General features: G+C 40.7%; 6 protein-coding genes across 6 annotated transcripts; 2 read left to right on the top strand and 4 right to left on the bottom strand.

The window, feature by feature from the left end:
- Positions 1-924: 924 nt before the first annotated feature.
- E(spl)m8-HLH (Enhancer of split m8, helix-loop-helix) lies at positions 925-1,658 on the bottom strand. The gene has a single exon (XM_017155882.3). It carries the CDS (start codon positions 1,618-1,620, stop codon positions 1,087-1,089), a length of 534 nt encoding a protein of 177 aa, XP_017011371.3. The 5' UTR covers positions 1,621-1,658; the 3' UTR covers positions 925-1,086.
- A 2,948-nt stretch (positions 1,659-4,606) lies between these two features.
- Positions 4,607-5,291, bottom strand: E(spl)m7-HLH (Enhancer of split m7, helix-loop-helix). Its single transcript, XM_017155876.3, has one exon. The coding sequence runs from the start codon at positions 5,166-5,168 to the stop codon at positions 4,608-4,610; it is 561 nt and encodes a 186-aa protein (XP_017011365.2). The 5' UTR covers positions 5,169-5,291; the 3' UTR covers position 4,607.
- Positions 5,292-9,205: 3,914 nt separating this feature from the next.
- Positions 9,206-9,502, bottom strand: E(spl)m6-BFM (Enhancer of split m6, Bearded family member). The gene has a single exon (XM_017155886.3). It carries the CDS (start codon positions 9,444-9,446, stop codon positions 9,231-9,233), a length of 216 nt encoding a protein of 71 aa, XP_017011375.1. The 5' UTR covers positions 9,447-9,502; the 3' UTR covers positions 9,206-9,230.
- A 3,427-nt stretch (positions 9,503-12,929) lies between these two features.
- On the top strand, positions 12,930-14,163 carry E(spl)m5-HLH (Enhancer of split m5, helix-loop-helix). Its single transcript, XM_017155883.3, has one exon. The coding sequence runs from the start codon at positions 13,407-13,409 to the stop codon at positions 13,944-13,946; it is 540 nt and encodes a 179-aa protein (XP_017011372.3). The 5' UTR covers positions 12,930-13,406; the 3' UTR covers positions 13,947-14,163.
- A 4,827-nt stretch (positions 14,164-18,990) lies between these two features.
- E(spl)m4-BFM (Enhancer of split m4, Bearded family member) lies at positions 18,991-19,659 on the top strand. Its single transcript, XM_017155887.3, has one exon. It carries the CDS (start codon positions 18,991-18,993, stop codon positions 19,447-19,449), a length of 459 nt encoding a protein of 152 aa, XP_017011376.2. The 3' UTR covers positions 19,450-19,659.
- Positions 19,660-20,727: 1,068 nt separating this feature from the next.
- Positions 20,728-22,015, bottom strand: E(spl)m3-HLH (Enhancer of split m3, helix-loop-helix). Its single transcript, XM_017155866.3, has one exon. The coding sequence runs from the start codon at positions 21,842-21,844 to the stop codon at positions 21,191-21,193; it is 654 nt and encodes a 217-aa protein (XP_017011355.2). The 5' UTR covers positions 21,845-22,015; the 3' UTR covers positions 20,728-21,190.
- Between the last annotated feature and the right edge of the window lie 2,216 nt (positions 22,016-24,231).

Raw genomic sequence — 24,231 nt, 5'->3', positions numbered from 1 at the left:
GATACTCCCTAAACAGTTGAAAATTAAACCAAAAATTCCAACAATATAGGGAACGACTCTGAGCTTAAATAATAAATACGTCCTGGTGATAATAGAATGTTGTAGAGTTGTCCGGTCTTTCTTATAAAATAAGGTGACAGCGCCGGATTTTTATAATTCAACAACCTTGAGGAATTGAACTGCTAAAGTTTCGGACAATTAAATATTAGTGGAACAATAATATAAGCAACAATTCAACAGTTTAGGGAATCCCCTAAATTTTTCATTTCCCAGTTGAGCCAGAGTTGCCACCCTATTTTATAAGAATGCAAACATTTATTTGTTCAAATGTACCGGTGAAACCAGTATGTGCCGACAGTGCTTAAGCAACTAATTTATTTTTAATTTAATTTACAATTTACCTTTTAGTTCCGTCTGTGATATACTTATAATAACATTAATATTAAATAATTTATAATTTATAAAAAAAAAAAATAATTATAGTTATTGCATTTTTTGTCAATCGGTTCTGTGTAAATTTTGCTACTGACCATTTTTATATGGTTAAATTATTAGCTTTTCATATGATAAATAAAAAAGAATTTTAATGTAAATAACAATAGTGCCAAAGACTTCAAAGAATCTAATATATAAAACATATAAAAACGTAATGAGTATAATCTTATATTATTTTGAATACTTTATAGATATATCAAATTACATTTTTAATTTTGAATAAATAATTTTAGTAAGTGTAGTTGGCGCGAAATTTAATTTTATTTTAATTATTCTCGGACCCTTCATCCCAGTTGTGGTGGAGATAATTGATAACTCCTGTTGGGCATTACAGGTAACCATTCCAATTGTCAACTCAAGGCCTGAAATAAGTGCTGAAAGGTAGAATTTCCCCATCCCAAAAACCCAAAGAAGTAAACTGTTTTGAAATTCTTTTAAATTGGTTTATATTTGTTTTAATTGTTTTGCTAATTGTTTATCATTTTGCTAGTTGGTTGCCATCACAGTTGGGCTATCACAGATGCGTTGTTGGTTGGTTCTTCCATATATCACCATTGCCTTTTTCTACCACTTGACCCCTTTTTCTAGTTTCTACCAGGGGCGCCACAGGGGCTGTTGTTCCATGGGCTGTGGCGAGGGGGCGGGGCTGTCGCAGTCGCTGTGATATCCCGAGGAGGCGGGGCTGAGAGGTGCCTTCTCCATCGCAGAGCAGTCCATTGAGAGCTGCTGAGAATCGGTCTGGGCCTCGTGGAACTGCTGCAGGTTCTTGTAGATGCGTCCCAGGTGAGTCATCACCGACTTGCCCAGGTCGACGCTCATGCCAGGTGTGGAGGCCATGACACGTGACACCTCGTTCACGGCATTCATGTAGCCGTTCTTGAAGCTGTCCAGGGGCAGGGAAGGCTGTTCCACCACCTTCTTCGCGGTCTTTTGCTGGCGCATAAAGATCACCGCCGACTCGAGCATCTCGGCCTTGTCCATGCGCAGGATGCCGTCGTCTCCTCGCAGTTCGGCGACAAGTGTTTTCAGGTTGTCCAGACACTTGTTCATGCGGGCACGTCGCTGGCGTTCCAGCAGAGGCTTCTTCACCTTCTGGTAGATCTGGGTCTTGCTGGTGTATTCCATTTTTTGGTTTGGCTTGTTTTACGTATTTTTGGAAAATATTTTAGAAATTTTTTCTTTTTCGGCTTGGTTGTTGCCTGCTCGATGGCGGAATCGTGAGTGATATTCTGCTCCTCAGAGGAGCGCCCTTTTATACCAGCTCCCTGGGCCCTCGAAATCCACCCTCTGATACGCACCTTTTCTTGCCTCTCTTTCGCTCTCACTGCTCAGAGCCTCTCTTGCCGTCTCTCTCGCGGCAGGAACAGCTGCATTTTTCGGAGGACGGAGGACAATCCTTGTGGCTCGTGGCGTGGGAACCGAGCTGAAAGTAAGTTTCTCACACAATTTTTTCTCGTTTGTTTTCCCTTTTGGCCACATGCTTCGCTCCGCTTCGTTTCGTTTCGTTTCGTTTCGTTTCGAGTTTAAGGATCAGGGCACATTTTTGCAGCTGTCGCTGTTTTTGGCCGTTCGCATTGCTTTCTGGGCCGGTGTTATTATCCTTAATGCACACTTCACTGCCTCATCCTGTCGTTTTTTGTTCTTGTTTTTGTTTTTGGGAATGGGAATGGGAAAGTACGTAGCCGGTATGTGGGTAAATAGGATCGCAGGAGACTTTGGTTGTGCGTGGGCTGCTCTTTCATTGTTATCCTGCCGTGCCATCTACTCGCTTATTGTTTCATCAATGCCTGCAGACGATGATGGCATAAGCCCCCTACTCCTGGTCCCAAATCCAAAAGGAGATCCTCTTTCCGTTCCCACACTGCCCCGTCGACGAGTGTTTATTGGACACAATTAGTGGATGTGGCATATTGGCTTCGTGCCGGGTCGATTGGTTGCCCGTTGTTGTTGCTGGCTGTTTTGGGTAGCCTCCGCTGAGATCCCTGTGTTATTGGGTGGTTGGCGGTGGTTGGCAGGGGGACGTGGGTCAAACGGGCGCAGAAAGTGTGCCCCGCGTGCCAAACTCGTGGACGAGGTTGAGTACTCATCGATCAGGGGGAAGTTGGGTGAGTCTTGTGCCGGAATGCCTACCTGTGGCATGTATCTGACTCCCTAATTGGCATTTAATAGGTGGAAGGCTATTTTTCATTAATCACCTGATTAGTACTTTGGGATTTACTTATTAGAAAAACATATGTTAAATGGGTTATGTGGCTTATCTCCTTGGAGTACTTTTAATGATGGTAATCTTTTGGGAGAGGCGTTAAAGGATTTAGTGATACTAGAACTGATAGATGGTATGGGGTATATCCTCAACCATTTGTAACTGCCTTATAATATGTCACTTGATTTCATTGCTACCGAATCTTTAGTTAAGTTAATTTGTTTTTTTAATATACTTTCCCGTCAACACAAATAAGCAATTAATAAATGGTCAAGTAATACTCCATTGTTGATTTCCGATAGGCAAAAGATATGAACAATTCCTGCAGCTCTTTAAGAGTCAAAGGTTAACAAGATGTAAAGTGGGTTGGGATTTATTTACTAGAAGGAATTGTTTACCGTTTGTAGGGATGCCTACCTAAGGGAATCATGTCCCTCCCTTGCAACCCCCTAAAATATTATAATTCTTTCATGATTAATTTTATTGAACAGGGGATAGGTACATGTCTTGGGAGACTTCATAGGTAGTAAAGTCACATTTCATTGATTGTTTTAATAGGCAGGGATGTTCACACTTCTTAGGGAGTCACAAATTAATAGGATGTAAATAGGTTTAGGTTCAACTACCTACCTATGTTATGCATGTACCTCCCTTCCAACCCCCCAATAGATGATCATATTTGATTGATGAACACAGAAGGAAATACTTAAACGCATTTAAAGATCTTACATAGGGGCAAATATAATAGGGATGAGTGGTTTAGAAGTGTGCCGAAATTTCTACCTTTCTTCGACACTCTAATTGCCATTTTATTTGAGGACCAATTTAATTGATTATTATAAACGGTCAACAATAGAATACAATAGAGTGAAAGATGCTATATTTTGATACTTATCGTGTTGATAGTCACATATCTTTCTAATTGGCTTGTAATATGTGGGAATGTTTAAGTTATTCATTTGAATGCCTACTTTAATATTAATAGATGTATTTGTTTGTTTGTAGATAAACCAATTTCTTACTATCAGACAGGTGTCATAGTTAAAAGGATCAATTTATTTAATATCGAGCCAAGTTGAGAGATTGCAAGATGGTAGGGGTTTTATAATAATAAATACATGCTTTATAACTAAGAGCTCATCAGTTTATCATGTTTTCCTTATTATATTGAACTTGTTATTGCAGCATATTATTAATTTAGCTCGTTTAAAATAATGATGGGTTTTGGGATAATGAATATAATTTATAAAAAGTCCATTCCTTTACACATGTAGGTATTAAATTATCTAGTGCATATGATAATTATATTTTATGGGATATAAAAAATGTACGCAGTAAATATTTAGTGTGTTTAACTTTAGGATATTGTGCAAGATATAAAAAAAAATTGTATAATAATGTTCTCTTAATAAAGAGTAATTAAAAAAGAGATATTTTTGAGAAATTCCATTGTCCATTAGCCTAGAGGATGTCATACTTCCTATTGGCTAAGAAAGGCTTCCAAAAGTCCTTCAGGATCAAGTTATCCTATTAGAAAAGAGTGCTGTAAAAGAAGTGTTCCCCAAATAATAAGATGTTTGTACAATTTCGTTTCATATTTGTTTTGTATTTAATTTGTTTTCATTTTGTATCTTTTCTTTTCTTTTTTGTGTTCTTGAGATCTCTTAGTTGGTAAACATTTGTATAAAAGTAGTGTAAAAAACAGACTTCTGCTTGATTGAGTTAAGACAAAAGTTGATTAAAGCGTGCCCTATCACAGACTTAACTTAGAAACCTAAAACTTGGTAACGTAACAAAATAAATGAGGATCATTGTAAAGCATTTTTTCTAAAGCTGGCTGTTCCAATTGCGTTGTTGCCCATCCGGGGGATTTCAGTCCTTTAAAGTGGATATAGTCCTATTTCTAGATTTACCAGGGACGCCACACCTGGCCGGGGCTGCTGATCTGGAGCAGGGATTCGTTGTCGCTGGCATAGCCACTGGAGACGGGGCTGATGGAGGAGCAGGAGGAGCTGGCACTGGAGCAGGAGCTGGAGTTGGATCCGCCGCAAACGATGCTCAGGGGAGTGTTGACCGACTGCGTTTGCTCCATGGGCTGTTCCAGTTGGTTGAGGCGCATGCCCAGGTGGGTCATCAGGGTGGTTCCGAAGGCCACATCCACTCGGGGCAGGGAGGCCAGGGCGCGGGACACTTCGTTGGCTGCCCGAATGTAGCCGGCACGGAAACTCTGCTCGGGATTGGCCTGAACCTGCTTCTTGGATTCCTTCAGCCTGCGAAGATGCTGCACCGTGACCTCCAGAATGTCGGCCTTTTCGAATTTGGCATCGCCCGTCTGGGAAACGCACTCGGCCATCAGATCCTTGAGTTCATCCAAGCACTTGTTGATCCTGGCACGACGCTTCCTCTCCAGCAGAGGCTTCATCACCTTGCGGTACTGATAGGTCTTGGACATCTCGTATTTGGTGGCCATTGTATTTGCTTGTTTATTTGTGAGTATCGGGAACTTGAAGAATGTTTGGTTGAAGAACTCTTTCTTCGATCTTTTTTGAAGGAATGGATATCCTGAGATGTTGACTGCACGACGATTGCGTTGGAAATGTTGCCTTCGTCTCCGGTTACCGCTGCTTTTATAGCTGCACGTGCCGATTTTCAGGAGAGCAAGAGCGTCTCGTGCTCAGCGCACGCTACTTGGAGAAAGAGAGAAATGAGAAAGAGACTGGAGTAGTGAAGCCCCTGGAGAACCACCACCTGCGGAGCAAATTACTCTCACTCAGTCACTGGGACACGATCCTCTCGCCTGCATTTTCGGTGGTGGGTTTTTCTTCACAAACAAGTTTGGTGTACAGCCAGGTTCAGAATAATATGGTCTGTAGAATAAGAACGTCTTAAATTCTTTACTTTGATATCAATAAATGTATTCAAGATTTTTCCAAACTACATAAAAGTTTTAGAAACTACTAATTCCAATGTTTCAACATAAAGTCTAAAGACTTTAAAAAAAAATTGAAAATATTGTCAAAAATAATAAATATTTTACATTTAATGGAATATGTAATTTGGAATTTATTTAATTTAAATTTAGGAATTAACTAAGGTATTAAACTATTTCTCTGTACTTTGTCTAAAATTAAAAATAAATAATAAGTAATTAAAATACCAGGTTCCCTTCCCTAAAAACTCAGAATACCAATTTCACTACTATTATGGTGACCCCAATTGTTCCGCATTAGTGAGTCTCGGCAGGGGATGAAGATGCGATGGTGCAGTGGTGGTGGTGTTGGTGGTGCGACGGTGGTTGCACATGCTGCTTCTCTGTTTTCCTTTCCACTGACATTCGAATCGTGGGAAACACTTTGCCCTCAAGTTTCCCACAAGATTTTTCTCGCTCGTTGGTGTTATAAGTTATAATCGGAGGTAGTCCGTGTGCGAGTCCCGAGCTCTGAGCTCCGATCCCCGAGTTTCGAGCCCTTATGCACATGGCACAGTGGGCCAAACCTATGAAATACATGTGGAAATTCCATGGTTCCCTTGCCTGCTTGAATGACAATTTCAAGGCTTTCCCAACTAGGTGAAAATTAAGGTATACGGATTTTACGCATCCTGTTAGCTACTTGCTAGGGATAGTTTTCGAAATTTGAGATCTGGGGATTTTGGGTTTTCCAGATCGAAGATGTGTGCAATTTTAGGACTTGCTGGTTTGGAACCCTGTTTTCAACTTGCTTAGGTTTATTTCCGAATTTATTTTACAGACCGTGGGAATGTGAGTTTTCGTATTTGGTTTCTGGGGTTTTCCAAATCGAAGATGTGTGCAATTTTAGGACTTTGGTGTAAGGTATTTATTGCAGGTTTTGAACTCTGTACGTTGTGGATTTTTGAGGCTGTCTCTACTTGCTACGGTAATTTTAGGAATCTCTCTTAGAAACTGTGGAAATGTGAGCATTGGAATGTGGTTTTTGGGATTTTCCAAACCGAAGAAGTGAGAAATTTTAGGACTTTTGTTGAAGGTATCCCTGCAGGTTTCAAACTCAGTGTTAATGGACTTTTCGATGTCTGTTTTCTACTTGATACGGTGTAATTCTACTTGCTATGCGTGGGAACCTGAATCTTGGAAGAACATATGGTTCGTAAAGGTTAATACGGTATAATTTGACAGGAACACTATTAAAGGGATTTTCTGTTTACAGATGTGTGAGATATAGTAACTTTTGTGGAAGGTGTTCTAGGCAGGTTAACTCTGAGACTATGCCAAATGCTGGCATTTCCAAAAACAGAATATCATCGAAGGTAAGGAGGTGTGGAAATACTGCCTACATATATTTTCTAGAATTTTGAAAACCATTTAAAAAGTATTATTGTCATTTAGGGATTCATTTTACAATTTTAATTTATAGGACCTAATAAAAATCAACCCTCGAAGATTTTTTACCCAATTCCAAACCCACTTGAACCACTGTAAATCTGACCGAGCTGCTTGTGCGAGTCACGGGTAGTACTGAAAAAACTACCACCTGCCCTTTATTTTATTTAATTTTTTCTTGTCCATCGTGGGCCCTATATCTGCCATCTCGCTCGCTCCCCCTGGCTGTTTGTCAATTATGAATGCTGAATTGTAGCTTCTGTTGAACACTTGGGCCCTCGATTCCTGGGTTGTTGTTCCTCGGCTCGGGGATCGCTAAGTGGCATACACATATACGATATGCGTATGGTATTCCTGCTCACGTCGGGACATCATCATCGTGGGACCCAGAAGATCCCAGATCCCAGACCCAAAGACGGAAAAAAGGGATGGTTTCTTCGATGGATCGACAAGGGGACATGCAAACTAAATGACTGTACGGCAAATTGACACACACTAAAGATTAAATGTATCGCATTCGTTAACTATATAAACAATATACGTGGCCGGTTTGGAGAACTCGGAGAAAAAAAACGATGTAGATGTGGCAGGAAGTGTGTGTGCGCTGCGTGCTGAGAGTGTGCTGAACAACAAGCCGTTACAATTTTTCTGTGGCGACTCCGGACTGTGAGAAAATTTTTCGAGCTGCACATGGCCAGGGGTTTTGTTGTTTTTATTTTTTCCTCTTTTTTTTATTAAATAGGGGCAACCATTTGGGCACGCAACGGGGTTGGCTTATTGTCAATGCATCGCTATAATCGCTGGTGTTGCTGCTGTGCTGTTGATGTTGCTGCTGGCTCGCTGATGTTGCTGCCGTGTAATTGAATATGTGTGCGCATGCTTGGCACGCCAAACGCGCGACAGAAGCGAGCAGCTTCAGAGAAGCAAAAGCTAAAGGGCCCCAACCAACCAGAAGCTTGCTGCGCGCCACGCATGCGCAATAAAATCGAATGAAATGCAAAAAATTACACAAAAAAAAGAGTGGAATTTTTTTTTCAAGCTTGAGAATTGGCGACAGGAAATTATCATTTTGTGCGGAATGACAGGGCGGTGATTATCATTTGCTGCGATTAGCTTCGAAAGCCCGGATATGCGGGCTTTGATTTTCATTTGGTTTCGTAAGATTTTTAATAGACAAATTATAGAATAAATTACTATTTTAAATGAAATAAATTTTTAAAATGTCAATTAGTTGGTCTAGATAATTTATAATGGCTGTTACATATAATATTACTACATTTCATAGACCTGTGGGCATAGAAGAGGTTTTCCATCTACAACAAACATTAATTAAGTTTGTTAAGTCAACAATAGATCTAATTAAAGATTGTACAATTATTTTTTTGAGTTATACTTTATAAGCCGCTTAAAAGATTTTCTCTGTTTAAACAGAATCCAATTGGCTTGATTTTCCCATTTCCCAATCAACCCAATAAACAGACAGCAATAATTTCAATTAATTTTCGCTTTATATTTAAATTTCTTATAATCGAATAACATTTATACTAAACTAACTGGCTTGAGTTTATATCACACATTTATTTTATGTTTATCATCATTATATATCGAGGTTAACCAACTGGAAAGGATGCTGGATCCTTTGAAATAGGACCACTTGGATACTTGTTGCTCCAATCGAGTCCGTTGACAGCTCCATTCATTCATTCATTGAATGATGATATGCTTTGTATTATTCATTCATCTAACTACCGGTTTTTGGTTGGTTGTTGCTATCCGATTGTTGTGGTGATTTCTTGAGATGCTGCTACTGTTGGCATTGCTGCAATTGTTATAGTTTATGTGGCTGCTACTGTTTTTTTGGTTGACAAGTTATTGTAGATTTTGTTGCGGTTGCTTCAGGGTTTTTAGCTTTTTTGAGGTGTCGCATTGCGATAAAAATTGCAGTTTGTTTGTAGCTCTGAATTTTTGGAGATGCTTTTTGAGATGCTGCTGTTGACATTGCAATAATAATTGCTGCTGTTGCTCCTGTTGCAACTTGAGTTGCTGCTGCTGCCGCTTCTGTGTTTACTATAATTGCCGTTGTTGACTTTTGCCAGCAATTGTTATAGCTGATAATTTGGTTCTCAGCAATCATTCCACTTAGATTGCTGCTCCTCCTCCTTGTTGTTGCTGTTGCTACTGCGAGTGCCAATAGAAGCTGCCGGCCGCCGTCTCCAGGCAGATGACCAGGTGCTCCTCCTCCATTCCCCCCTGGGTTTCCCTCAGCATCCTCTCGTTGGCCTGGTTCTGGGCAATCTCCTCCAGGCTGTCGTATCGCTGACTGTCGGCATTTGAGTGGTTTTTGCCAAAACGCTGCAGCATTTTGGCCAATAAGTTCTTCACTTTCGACATGATTTTATGTTTTCTTTTTTTAGGGATTATAGTTCTTTACACTTTGGTTTGCGAATGGCAACTGTTGTGGGCTGATGGCAAGTGCAGTGCTTTTATAGTCGGCAAACCACCACCACCCAAAAGTCCACCCACCCAACTGAATAACAAGTGCCACATGTGCCTGCCACATGTCCAAAATTCCGCGCAGGAGCAGCAGCAATATCATATCATCCCGAGTGGCAGAGTTCCGAAAGTATCAACCCAACCAACGTTCGCCTGCCACGCTTTCAGCGCAAGGAACTCGCAGCAGCAGCAAGCTCAACACGTGCAGGATAATCTCGTTTGGTGCCCCCATCCCTTGTTGAATTTTTTTCCTTCTTTTTTCCGAAACCATCCTCATTTTTTGTTGCTGTGCCGTTTCAATAAAGAATAAATATTGAGAGCGTTGAGCAGTTGTGGTTCCCATGGATAAGGTTCGACAGCAAGGGCCTTCCTTCCCCTATCCTGAGTTTTATATCTCGATATTCTTTTTTTTTCTTTTCTGAGGCTAGGGGAAAAAGTATCCCACGGTTCGAGTGGCAGCTGTTTGCAATTTAGGCCACAGCCCCGCTCATTTCGTTGCCTTGATGGTTGGTGGTGGTTTCTTGTTGTTGCTGTTGCTGTTGCCCCTTTTGACACATATTGCACTTGCTGCTGCTGCCGATGTTGCTGCTGTGTTGTAGTTGCAACTTTGGTTAATTGCTTCGCCCGCCGTTGGGTCACGCGTTTGGCTTTGCTTCGCCTCTGGGTTTCCACTTTCCACCTGATTGATGTTTGCTTTTGGGCCTGGAAAGCTCAGGACGCGTGGCGGTGGACAAGTGCTGCTCCTCCGCTTCTGATTGGGAGCGTGGGTCAGTCACGTGTTTGGAATAATCCTCGCCAGAGCAAGGTGCTTTCATTTGTGGTGGCGTTTTTAATAGAGTTTTAATTCAGGTTATATGGGCTTATAATTTGGAGTGTTTGTTGTCTGTGGGCTGAAAATAGGGAGGTGGGTTGGTTATCGAGGGTTGTTCCTCGGCACGAGCTGCGAATAAAGTGGGTTTCAGGTCGATTGCTTGAGGGGAGTCAATGGTGTTTGAATGTCAAATGGTTTAGCTGATTAAATGAATTGAATTGGTATAGGGAGATAATTTAAAGGGGTTATAATTGCAGTTAAAGAACTTTTTAAGAAAATAAGAATACTAATAGAATATTAAAATTAAATCAAATATGAATAAAATACATATTTTAGTTAATTAATATAAGTAAAGGTAAATAATAGATATGTTAAAAATTATATCATTGGCAAGATTGGCTTTTTTGTGAAAGCTTCAATATTTTGAATTAACTTTAATTACTGCACAATATGGTAATTAAATAGTAAATGATAAATAAATGAGAATAGTGATGACAGAATCTTTTTTAGACCCAAACAAAATTTATAATAAAATTGTACTTTAACAAAAGTAGGAAAATAATTGTCTATTTAAATTGTAGTCCTTTAAAATTTAGAATGAACATTGGAGATATAAGTAATGGTAAATGTATCATTATTATAATTAGATTGGAATATTTCTGAAAAAACCGTGAACAAAATAAAATTAAATTTTAGTAAGTAAAATTACGAAGAAACACAGACCGTCATCGTAATGTCAAAAATTAGTGAAAGCTGTGAAGATGTTCATACCCACAGTCATTACCTCGTTGGCTATTTTTCCCATGATATGTCTAAGTCCAAAACAATCGCATTAACACCAGGAAGTGTCCATTCTTTTGCGAGTCTAACTCTGAGTTATTCTAAGCATCCCACGGACTGTGGACACTGAGCTAATGTCGGCTACAAGCTACAACAATTGTCCACTTATCGTGCGTCTAATTTATGGCTGGGCAAACATTTGCCGGCGACATTTAACTGACAACCAAACTGGTGGTCCGGCATAAATATAAATCCCTCAAAGGATTGGATCATTGAAATCCATCCCAGCGGCTGTCAGTTAGTGGCTACCGGGGATCGGGATTCTCACTCACCTTGGAGACATTAATGATTTGATTGCCCATTGACAAGCTGAATCTTAGTCGTATCCCCCATTCTCCATTCGTTTTCGACTTCAATCAATGACAGACGGCTCGTTAAACTTCTTCTGCGGGTGCGTTCGTTCAATTAGCCCATGTCGTAAAGTACAAATAACTATTGCGTACAAGTTCCGAGGAACTCTGGGTCCGGCCATAATCATTAAGCCCGACTTTGCCGGCTGAATCGACTTGGCCGACTGGTAGCCGACTGGCAATTTAAATTAAACAATCGTCAATGACGGCGACAAGAGTGAAAAACTAAAGTAAAGCAGGCAGTAATCAGTAATGAGATGGTTTGTCAGTCAGTCAGTTCGTCGGATCGTCAGTCTGCCACTCCAACAGTTAGCCAATCCGTCAGTCCATCAGTCAGTCACACGACGATTGCTACTTGGGCCTGATAATAAGCGTCGCGCCGGCGCAATAAATGTGTGCCGACAGATAAATGTGTGCCCTCATCTGGTTTGCTGCTTCTGTGTATTCACTGTACCTGTGCCTGTTTCTCTGTCTGTATGCGTGCCTGTAATCGTAACCATATAAGCGTCTTAAATGGCAGGTGTGCACATCGCGTGGGAAACACACGACGCGTCTCGAGCGGTTCTCACGATATGAAAATCGAGCAAAACAAACCGAAAGACCCAGAAAGACCCCGAAAGACCCCCGTAAGAGCTAAGCAACAACAACAAGAGGTGACTGCCACTTTCTCGGGATCCGAAATTCGAATTGGATCTGGAATAGGGATTGGGGTTGAGGCATTAAGGGTTGTTGTTGCTGTCGTTGTCGGGAGTGCGCAAGGGGATCGACCTAACATTGGGTCAGGATTTATGGTATAAGGGTCCCCAAAAAACCATGACTAGAAAAGGGATTTAAGTGCTTGTTTGTTATATGTTGGATACTAAAATTACTTGCATAAGCAGATACAAAGTACTTAAAATCTAAAAGAATTATGGTTGTGTTTATTTGATGGATTTAATTTGATATTAGAATTGTTACAAAAGCAGACAAAAAGTCCTTAAAATATCAAAGAACTTTTTTTTTGTTTAATGAATTTTTTATGAGGTTTACTGAATGCTTGTTTTCAAAATTGAATTAAATATTTGTTTTCGGTTGAAATATTATTTAGATTTTTGGGAGATTAATTAACAATGATATTAAATAACATTTTCAATGATATCAAAGGAGTAGAAAGCCACTTAAATTAAAGATCAATTTATTTCATTTTTAATATATCGATAATAATTATAATTATAATCAATTTATAATTGAAAATTGAGGACTATTCGAACAGATAAAAACCCGTACTTATTCATTTAACTGCCAATGATCCCCTGAAGGCTCTAAACGATCCTCCTCCTTTCCTCTCGAACTCACCAAAGATCAGTAAGCCACAACAAGACAATTACAATTTTACCGAGTTTGATTTTCATTTGCTGGCTGGCCCAAACCGAATCAGTTTGTCGCAGACAATTGGTATTATCAATTCCGTGTACCACGTTCCCACGTCTTGGCCAGCATTTTACGGTTTAATTGCAGTTACAAAAGCGTCGCCAGGACGAAGGACCCACACTCCTCGATGGCTAGACAATTGAAGGGAATAAAACACACAAAAGGGAGCCAAGGAAACTCTTATTCTTTGCACAGCAACGATTTCGAATTCGGTTTCCTTTCCCACGCACGCACAGCGCAGAGCAATAAGATTTCCAGATCTCTACGGCTGGCAGGCAGGGTTCGCAGGTAGCAGGTCCTCCAGCAAGGACCTTCTCGTGATTCTCATCGAGGGTATAAAAACCTGTGCAGTCGAGGAATCCAGCATCATTCGAGCAGCATCCTGCAAGCAATACACAGCTCCTCTCTCATTTACAAAACTATACTTCCACAAAAATATCGAACAAAATGGCTCCTCAGTCGAACAGCAACAACTCCACCGCTTTCGTCTCGAAAACCCAGCACTATTTGAAGGTGAAGAAGCCTCTGCTGGAGCGCCAGCGACGTGCCCGCATGAACAAGTGCCTGGATACACTGAAAACACTGGTGGCCGAGTTCCAGGGCGACGATGCCATCCTGCGAATGGACAAGGCCGAGATGCTGGAGGCTGCCCTCGTCTTCATGCGCAAACAGGTCGTCAAGCAGCAGGCGCCGGTCTCCCCACTGCCCATGGATAGTTTCAAGAACGGCTACATGAACGCCGTCAGCGAGATTTCCCGCGTGATGGCCTGCACCCCGGCGATGAGCGTGGATGTGGGCAAGACGGTGATGACACACCTGGGCGTCGAGTTCCAGCGCATGCTGCAGGCCGATCAGGTTGTCCAGACCCCAGTGCAATCCGCACGCCCACTCAGCCCCGCCTCCTCGGGCTATCACAGCGATTCCGAGGACTCCCAATCCCAGGCCAGCCCCAAGCCAGCCCAGGAAACCATGTGGCGCCCTTGGTAAATCATCATCAGCGACATCGACATCGAATCCTGTCTTCCAACTGCTAAATCATCATTAGCAAATCATCAGCGACTTCGAATCCTGTCTTCCACTAGCAAATCCTGCTACCAACGAATCATGTCTTCCAATTGAATCGTTAACACTGTGATAACAGCTTTACCTAGATCTTAAGCCCAACTCAAGCTTTAATAGTTTATTAAGATTTACACTATAAGAAAACAACACAACAGCTTTAATAGTTATAAAATAAAAAACATAAAAAACTAAACAAATTGGTCTACTTATTTGGTATTACATAAAATATTATTAATATATCACAGCATTTTTGGAAACAAGGTACCAATGAATTTTATAGTTGGTTTTGGATTTCTTCTGTTTTTAGGAATTTATTTATTTTGTAATTGTTAGCCAAAGAAAAAAGTAAAATCAAATTATGATATGGGTATGATACAAATATAACCATATCATCCTTATTTTTATAACTTCGAATACTTAAATAAAAATAGTTGATGCTTTAAAATGATTAATAAACATTTGTCTACAACTAATTAATATTTAAAAAAAACATTTGGACAATTTGTCTCAGCAAACACATTTCTTTTTTAATTTTTAAGTTACTTTAGGATGTATCCCCATGATATTTGTGTTCTTTTTTCTAGATATGTCCTCGAAGTACAGTTGAACTATCTCCAAAAATCGTTTCAGATAATATAATGTGCCTTTAAGTGGATAATGTACCAGAAATGATAGAATTGTTAGGCATAAAACGAATGGTGTGGGGGAAGTTGAAGAATGTTTTCCCCTTGTTGAATAGATCAATTCATTAGAATAATTCCACAGTTTATGTGTAAGAAACACACATTAGGATAACCCTCCCCCCACCTGATGAACAATCTAAACAAGATCTGTGCGTGACACCCCAGCTGGGTTCGAACCGACCTCCTCGGCGGAGTGTTAAACTCCCCCGGGTCCAAGTAGGAGGTCCTCGAGTTGTAAACCCAGACAAACCCCTGGCCAAGCGACGCCCCCGAGGGGCAGACACCAAAAAAGAAAAAAAAGATACTGAGACCTGTCTACGCCTCGATCAACAGCTTAACACCGCTGTGGTGTTGCACGTGTTGCTGGGTGTTATCGAATCTGCATATTGAATGTCCCTCGAACCCCTGGACAGGGCTCACATATCGTTTTGGTTTTTATGTTCCCTTTGTCAGCCGGGGGAGGTTCCGGGCACCATCGAGTTAAACCGTCAATTACGACCCCTTTTGTGCACTGCACGTGCGTGCTGAGTGATGGGCGGGGATCGAACTAAAACGGGACTCCTTGAGGCTCCGTTGTGATATCCTAAACCAACAATGACAATGGCCATCGACTTTCCTGGAACTCGCCTCCCGCATTAATGGCATTGTATATGCCACATACCAATTTGTAAACTAAAAAATAAAAACCAAATATGCATAAAAGACATGTCGCGCTGTCTCGTGTCAAGTGCGATGTCTCTGTGTAATCCGATGATCCAAAGGACCCCACATGTGTTGCACTGTCTGTGTTATTTTATCATTACAAAACCAAAGAAACCGCCACGTAGGTCCACCATATCGTATTCAGATTTAAATACGGGTAATACCCTCTAGTTAGGTATCTACAAATAAGTATTATCTTTATTTTCTACGGATTTTAACATATCCTTTTTCTTATAAATTTACTTTCTATATTAACAATTAGATTTTTTATTTAAATGATAATTTCCTTTTAGATAAACACTAATTTATTCATATATATAAACGATTTTATTCAAAATCTTGATCTATAAACATAAAAAATAATTATAGAACTTTGTTTAACTTTCTCAATTTTCAAATTTTACTTAAAGTTTTATAACCTCTGGTTTTCTTTTCTGATTTTTTAAAGGATATCAAAAATTCAATATGCTTTTCTATCTTAAAATACGCTATTTACCAAGTCCTTGTTATTGTTATGCTAACTGTTGTGCACATGGTACTGACTAGGGATATATCTCATCCCATCCTTATAGCTCAAGTGGAGATCGTCTTTCGTTCAACGGAATTTTTCGCACGCCTCGTTTGATGTTCACACTGTTGACCACGAAAAATGTAAACGGAAATACCGTAACAGATTCGGGCAGTTAGCACATCCTCTGGTTCCCTGGTCGTCCTGTGGGTGTGGAAGGTCCTGACCGGTACTATCCTGTCCAGTGTAACAGGACCTGCGGAGGAAGGGAAGACCTCAATGATCGGTGGGCTTTTCCCGCTGACATTTGAAGCAACGCACATGTGTGAAATTTTCACGTTTGCAAGTTGCTCACGTTGCCGCATTATAGGTATGGTATGGTATACATATATGGGTTTTTAGGTGGATCGTTAGTCGGATAGATAAAGGTGGGTAGATCGAGGGACGTGACGGGGCCGCAGTTTCGACTGTAACACCCTGCTGCGAGCGAAACGAGGTCGTCACGTGTACAAACACGATCATTTCCCACCCCCCGTTTGAATTTGAACACTTGGCCCGGTGAACAATGGACTGCCAGGGTCAGGTTGATTTTATTTTATTTTATTTTTTCTCTCCTCTCCTATACTCTTTTGTGTGCGTCGGGCTAATCTACAGTTTTGGAACCTTAAATGATCGGGCTGCGATAACAAATCAGTGCACGTGTTCGTCCAAAGATTTCCCTGGAAGATAGAAAAAGTGAAGGAGAAAAAGAAGGCACCACAGTAGTCACCTAAAACCCAGAAAAAACCACTGCAGGGGCAGCCAAGATTTTAAAGACCCCCAGCGGGGCTTTGGTTTCCCATCCCAAATGGTTAACTATTTTTATTTGTTTTGGCCCTGCACACGTGGGCACACAATAAAGTACAGAAAAAACAACGATCGAAAAAAGGAAATCTGGGGGCAATGAGTCAACCAAAAAAAAGTAAAAATAAAGGACCCAAAACACAATTAGATCGACACAATCCGTGCATAATAAGGCCGAAAATAATGCGGTAGCATGAGTCAACCAAAAGAGATACGTGGAACTGGACGAGAATCCAAATCCAAATCCAAGGCTATAAAGGTCAGTTTCCAAGAAGTAATTCAATAATTTGGGACTGTTGATCCAGCAAAGGATATTGAAAAGATTGGAGGCAGCTCTTGTTGCGATAAAACACAGGGGATTTTATAGAAATATTCTACCTCTCTATCAAAGATACTTTGTAGCCTAATAAGGGGAGGGACCTTATAGAAATGGACTTAGCTCTTAATCAGAAAACTTTGTGCAGTTTTTAGTTTGTTTTGTTGACATATTGGGCTCTTCAAATGACTTAATCGAGACTTGAGTAGGAAAAAATATAATAAAGTCTTACAATTTTGATTAGCAAAAAATCAAAGTGGATTTTAAAGGATGGCATAATTTTGTGTTGTATTTGTATCAACTTTTTTAATGGACCATTTTTATACTTTTCAGATTTTATTTTAGATTTTTTGGCAATTGGATTGTAGGTGCGATAATTTTTTATAATTATGGTTCGGTATAAAATTTTGTTATTATAATATATTCTCAAGGACTTTTTTCTTTTTTATTAAACTTAAATAAAATAATAAAAAAGTAGAATAGGTAATGTAATGAAAGGTATTGTTTTATTAACAATAAATCATGATAAAATGAAAGTATTATTTTAGCTCTTATTTTTGTTGGAAATAAATGATCAAAATTGCATCTCACAATAAATCCAATTATCCCATCCTTTCACTTGAACTCATCGATCTGTTACCACACCCACCCAGCCAACAAAGGCAACCATATAATCATCATCACCTCCACACAGCAGTTCAATAGATCCTGAGATCCAGGACGAACTGTTAACGCCAGCCTACAACTTCTCACCGAGGATCCCTGCTTAATTTGTCCCAACTCACACCGGGTTCCAAATATTTATGGTTAAGTCAAGGGACAATCAGCCATTAAGTACGCCAGAGAGATATCCAAAAGGGAGCCGAGAAAGAAATCCTGGGAAACGTTGGCTTCAGCGCCTCACGCGCCATCAAAGATCCACAAAAAAAAACAAAAAACGAGAAGGAACCGCACAAAAAAAGGACAGGCGCTCGCTGTGCGTGTGCTCCTCCAGCGACGTCCTCGTGATCCTCCTTTTTTTACCCAAACCATCCTTAAGAATCGGTCCCCTGCTAATTGTGTGCCATCAGCAACAGAAATTAAAAGCAACTCCTTCGACGTCGACGATCCTTGTCCTCCATCCCCATTCCCATCTCTTTTTTTTTAGGCAACGCCTCGCCTCCACATACAATTTGATAAATTTCAAATTACAGCGCATTTAGGATCCCTCATCTGGAATGCCCCCTACTCTTTTTAGATTCTCTGGATTGTTTGCCTATTGAGCTATGCAGAGATCTTTTTTGGTTTTCGGGCACTTAATTGTTCGCCTCCGTTCGAGCGTTGAAAATTGAAAATATTCTCCCACGTTCTCGAGCTGCACACGTGTTCGAGAAATGGAAAAGGGATTTCCCCCGCCCCCGGCTCCCCATCATCTCCCCGTCCCGCTCGCACTCCCATAAGATAATAAGATAAGTGCACATAAAAACCAAAAGTGATCGGCAGAAAATGGGAAAAAAATAAAAACGAGACTCCTTTTCAAAAAGGATCCGATCCTTTCGAAGCGAAACTGTGGGAACTGGTAGAAAGTCTCGTTTCTCACGATCCTGCAGCAGGATAAAATTCCCCATACCTGCAGCAGGTGCGAGTGAAACAGCACCACATGCCGTCACACTCCAACGCAGGCAGGTTAATGCCGATGCAGTCCCTTTTCGAAAAAACACACCTGCCGTTTTTGTTGTTGCCTTGCCTGTATATTCTCTGTCTATAGGATTTTTCGGGACACGTATCCTTGTAGTTTCCCACACTCGGTGTTTTGTGACCTGCTCGGGGTTTGGGTTTCTCCAGCGGTCCTTCGGGTATAAAAGGCCGAGGATCCGAGGATCAGACATCATTCGAGCTCAACGCTTCGTACAGCAAACATCTCTCTACTACAACATCATGTGCCAGAACAAGAGCAACACCAACTCCAACACCATGACCATCAAGTCGAACAAGAAGCTGTCCTACAGCGTCAAGAAACTCCTCCAGAAGATCTTCAAGCAGCGCGTCGAGGAGGAGGAGCAGAACCTCAAGAACACCCTCAAGGCCAACTCCCTGGAGTCTCTGGAATCCATGGAGAACAGCCGCAACGCCGATCTGGAATCCGCTTCAATCTGCGCCTCCGTCGAGTCCTGCGAAAACGAGGCCAACGAGCGCTTGTCCCAGTCCTGCGACATGGAGGACTACGATCTCGAGCAACTGCCCACCGTTCCCGTTCACTTCGTCCGCACCGCCCACGGCACCTTCTTCTGGACCGCCGTCTCCGATCTGCCAGCCGATAACGACCTCATCGAGCCCCTCTACTGCAGCACCGCCAACGAGATCGCCATCCCCCAGGATCGTTGGGTTCAGGCCTAAGAAATCATCTGAATCATCATCCTGCATCATCCAGCAACCATGTCTTCCATTGGATCTCCAGCTTTAATCAACGTCTTCCGTTAATTTTTGACCACATTCCACAAAAATTAACATGCAAGCCGATCAACTCAGCTTTACAAAAATTGTGATACATTTTACTTAACATTTACAAAAAAAACAAATCAAAATATATATACAATTTAAAAGAAACTTCTGTGGCTTTTCATTCAATCATTTTTAAACATTTTATATGGTAACGGGGTTGCCTAAAATCGGTTATCTTTACCAAACATTCTATTACATTTATTCCCAAAAAAAATTGAATAGGAATTTGTTCTTTTGTTCCAACGATTTTCCGTTTACAAATCAACACAGAAAATAAATAGGCAGCGAAGTCCTTTGTTAATTGGCATGACTCATTTGAAAAACGAGCGGACCCTAATCCGATTCGATCCTGAACCTTTTTTGGTCTTATTGTTGATCAATTTACCTGCCGGCAGGTAGTGAAGATAGGATAGTCGGGGGTTGGTTTGCTTGGCCTGTTGATTTTTGGCTGCAGTTCCAACCAGTTTTCGGTTCGGGCAGGTAGAGGATCTGTTGATTGCCCGATCAGATCGGTTGAAGAAAACACAGGGTCCAATTAGATGATCTGCTTATGTGAAATGTGAATGAATCAGAGTCGAAGACGGAAATGTGTTGCATACATTGAGGGTGATGCATCTTCATGCCAATTAAAGGTAATTTATTGGGGCAGTAAACAAAATGGGTGACTTTGGGTCCATAAATAAAAGTGTTCTCTTAAACAATGCGTAATTTTTAAGTATGCTTGAATAATACTTTAGTTGTTTTTAAATTACAACGAATATTTTGCACAGAAAATTGAGTTGACCCGATTTTTTTTTTAATTATCTTGAAAAGTTATTTTGGAAAAAATACTAAGGTTAAAACCTTAAAATCGTATGGGAAATCAGAGTTTTAACGCTACTTTAAATTTAAGAGGCGGACGAGATAGATTTCTTCTAGATCATTTATTGATTGCTGAATACGAGAATTGTTTTAATTTCCAAAAATTTATTAAAAGAACAAATTATAAAAACACATTTTTAAAAAGTATTTTATAAATCAAAATACAAAGCCAAATCTTTTTCAGATTTTTACAATTCACTATTGTACATTTGTATAGTTTTTTGTACCAAATTATTTCGTAAACACTGTTCTGAAAATCTGAAGTACAAAGAAAATCCCCATTCCCAACCAATACAAAAAATAATTGTATACTTTTGCAATTTTATTTTTTTGTTTTATTTTATTTGGGTAGTCTATTTTTTGATTTCTCGTTCTCAACTTAACATAAATTAACATTTATAAATTATTTAAAGCTTAAGTTAGGCATCTAAACAATGAAGAGAGCGCAACGAACTAATGAACTTAGGAAGCGTCTTGCAGTAGGAAAATAGCGCACTCGAATATATATCTTTACTCACTGATTGATTGATCATCGTACTTTAGTGATATCACAGTTTGAAATAAAACAAACAATTTACAAATTACCATTATCGGAACTAAGACTAAAAGTATTTCAAAACCATTTAGAAATCGATTAGGGAAAATCGACCTCAATTAACTCAGGTTGTTATGATTTACTTTGGAAGACAACGGATCTTGTTGCAGTTTTTTTTTTTTTGGGTTTGCGATTATAATGTTAAGGATAAGGTCTAGATTTGGGCAGGCGTAGACCCAATTACCAGGGCCTCCAGACGGGCTCCGAGGCGCCGGACTCCTGCGAACTCACTGACGCCGTCTCGGATAACGCGTTGCCATCGACCGAAGTGACATCGATCAGTTCGTCCTTGCTGGTCAGGAAGGAGCTGTAACTAATGGCGGCAGCGGCGGCCGCCGGTCCATAACCTCCTAGTAATGGGAATCCCAAATGTCCTGATGCTGGCGGTACTTGTTGCTGCTGCTGCTGCTGGAGCAACTGCGTCTGTAGCTCAATTAGTCGCGTCGATAGGAACTTCATTATCTTGCGACCAATCTCATCGGTTTGCTGCGTCTGCAGCAGGACCTGTGTAATCTGATCGGCTGCGTGGACGTAGCCGGAGCGAAAGGACTCCACGTGGGCGGTGCTGGTGGAGGTGGGTGGGCTGTTGCCGGCGATCACCCCCTGCAGGGAGAGACCTCCGCGCTGCTTCAGCTTCCTCATATGATCCACGGTGAGCTCCAGGATATCGGCCTTCTCCAGCCTGGTCACATGCTCGCCCTCCTGCTGCAGGCACTCCACCATCAGATCCTTGAGATCATCCAGACACTTGTTGATCCTGGCCCGTCGCTTGCGTTCCAGTAGGGGCTTCATCACCTTGCGGTACTGATAGGTTTTGGACATCTCCATGACCATGGTTGGGTGTTCTTTATGCGTGTGTGTTTTTAAGGATTGTTCTGTTTTATATTTAGACTTTCAACTGCACATTATCACTGGGGATTTTGGTTGGTTTTAGTTCTTTGATTTTTACGAGAGTTGCGCGTGCGTTGCGCTTTCCACCGTCAGCGGTGCGTTCGACTGGCGGCACTTTTACGAAATGAGTGCCAAACTAGTTCCCAGCCCTACTTTTATATGACACGACGGGCTCTCCCGGAGACCGGGGATCGTGCTCTCCCAGCCACAAAGCTCCCGCATGATCACTCACACACATGCTCCCTGGGCTCTCGGGCCCAAGATCGAGTTCCACTTCGGCTCTTTTCGGTCGCGGATCGGTAGCTCGGTAGTTCGGCGCTCGGCAGCGGCACAAAGAGAGGCTACTGTAGACCATCGATGGGGGTTGGACCGTCACCGTCTGCAGGGGCACAGTGGTCCACAGGTTCGGAATTATACTTGTTGATTGGGGTCCAAACATATTATTCTGTTACCAAATAAAACTAAAATTAAAAACAATACCATTAAAAAAAAAGTTATTAAAGAATTGCAATCGAGTATTAACAATACAAATAGGTTTTTAAGAAATTGTAGGGGTTGTAATAACAGAATCAGTTGTTGATCCTCATCTAAGTGTGGTAAGATAGTTTTCTGCGACCAAATATATTCGATTATATAGAATTTTCTAATTTTAAAGTCTAATTATCCATTGAAGTGTAAGCGTTCATACTATCTAACCATTATTAGTTAATCTGATTGATTAATGTAATTGATAAGCTTAATGAATTTCTTTCTAAAATTAATCCACTTTTTGGTCACAGTAAGATAGCTTTATTAATTGATCAACTGAGGATTATTTTATATATTTTTCTCTTATCTAAAATTGATTTGGAACTTTTGAGTGATCTTCAAAAAGTATGCTACAGTAATTACAAATTGAAAAGGATATTTGCCCTGATTCGGTAACATTTATGATTAAACTTTTTTGGATTTGAGGCATAGGCATTCGACGATAAAAATGCTTGGAATAATGATTAAATAATATCATAACTGTTTTAGAATATGTATTCAACACGAAGAACTTTTTCAGAATGTCTACACCCAGAAAAAAAAATGACCTAAAATGTCTAAAAATGGCCTAGAATTTAGGTAAAATTGGCCTAAAACTGGAGCTAAGTCCTTGAATGGCCTAAAATTTAGGGTTGTATGACCTAAAATGTTAGGCCATTAATGGCCTAAAATGGGGTAATTTTTGGCCTAGATTTTAGGTAATTGGCTGCCTTAAAAAAAATTTTAGGCTTTATTTGGCCTAAAAATTTGTACTGAAAAATGTTTCATATTATAAAGTAAATACAGAGAAATTTATAGCTAACTCGAGGTCAATGTCGGCTTAGTATTCAAGAAGTCGTCATTATGCCAACACACAAAAAGGAGCGAGGAGGCTTCACTGTTCAGCAGTGAAATCGCTGTTTTTATTCAACGATCGAAGTGGGTTACCATGCAAGCCGCGCTATAACTGGTTGGGAATTATAGCGTCGCTAGAACGGTATCAGAGTTCCGTGCAAATTTATTTAGGTAAAATGCATTCATTTTAAGGCCCTCGATGACCTAAAATATTAGGCTATACGGGACCTAAATAGTAGGGCAAATATACCAAAAATTTAAATTTTTAGGCTGTGCATGACCTAAAAAGGAACTTTTAGTCCATTTAAAATGTTTTAGGCTATGCATGACCTAAAATGTTGTCCATCATTTTTCTGGGTGTAAGAACTCCAATAAGTCGAAGTCCGCTGCTCTGTGCCGCTCACACCAACAAAACGAGAATGAGACACGAGGGAGCCTACTACTACGACTACCGACTGTATATATTCCTATGTGGTGGTAATTGTGGGTCCCATGGCTATACAAATGTATATGTGCGGTGTGCCTACTTTACGAGACCGTGGGAAACAGATTTGTCGTGTGTTTCCCACACGTTGGACGGATGGCTGGATTGTGATGCGATCCGATGGATTGCTGAAATGTTGTTGCTGTTGTTTCTCTTGCTGCTGGTTGATTTCAAGCGGGTTGACTGTCAGCCGCCTATGGGGGGCAGTGGGCGAACTGGCAAGGGGGAAACAGGGGGAGGGGGCTCTTAGGAGGGGGCTTCGAGGGGGAGGGGCTGCCTTAACTCGCGCAATTATGTCGCATGCTTGGCTGATGATGATGACTGCGACAACTGCACGGTGGAAAATTTTTGTTACATTTTTGGGTGTTCCTTACTGTTTTTAAAGCTTTCCAAATTACATTTTGAATGTTAATCAATTTTTAATCAACCAAACTACTGGTTAAAAATTATTTTTTAATTTTTGAATAAGTATAAAGTCAACTAA

This window comes from Drosophila takahashii, chromosome 3R, assembly GCF_030179915.1.
Source record: "Drosophila takahashii strain IR98-3 E-12201 chromosome 3R, DtakHiC1v2, whole genome shotgun sequence".
In the NCBI taxonomy this organism is placed as follows: domain Eukaryota; kingdom Metazoa; phylum Arthropoda; class Insecta; order Diptera; family Drosophilidae; genus Drosophila; species Drosophila takahashii.
Note: the sequence above shows the minus strand (reverse complement) of the source record. Positions and strands in the feature narration are given on the sequence as shown.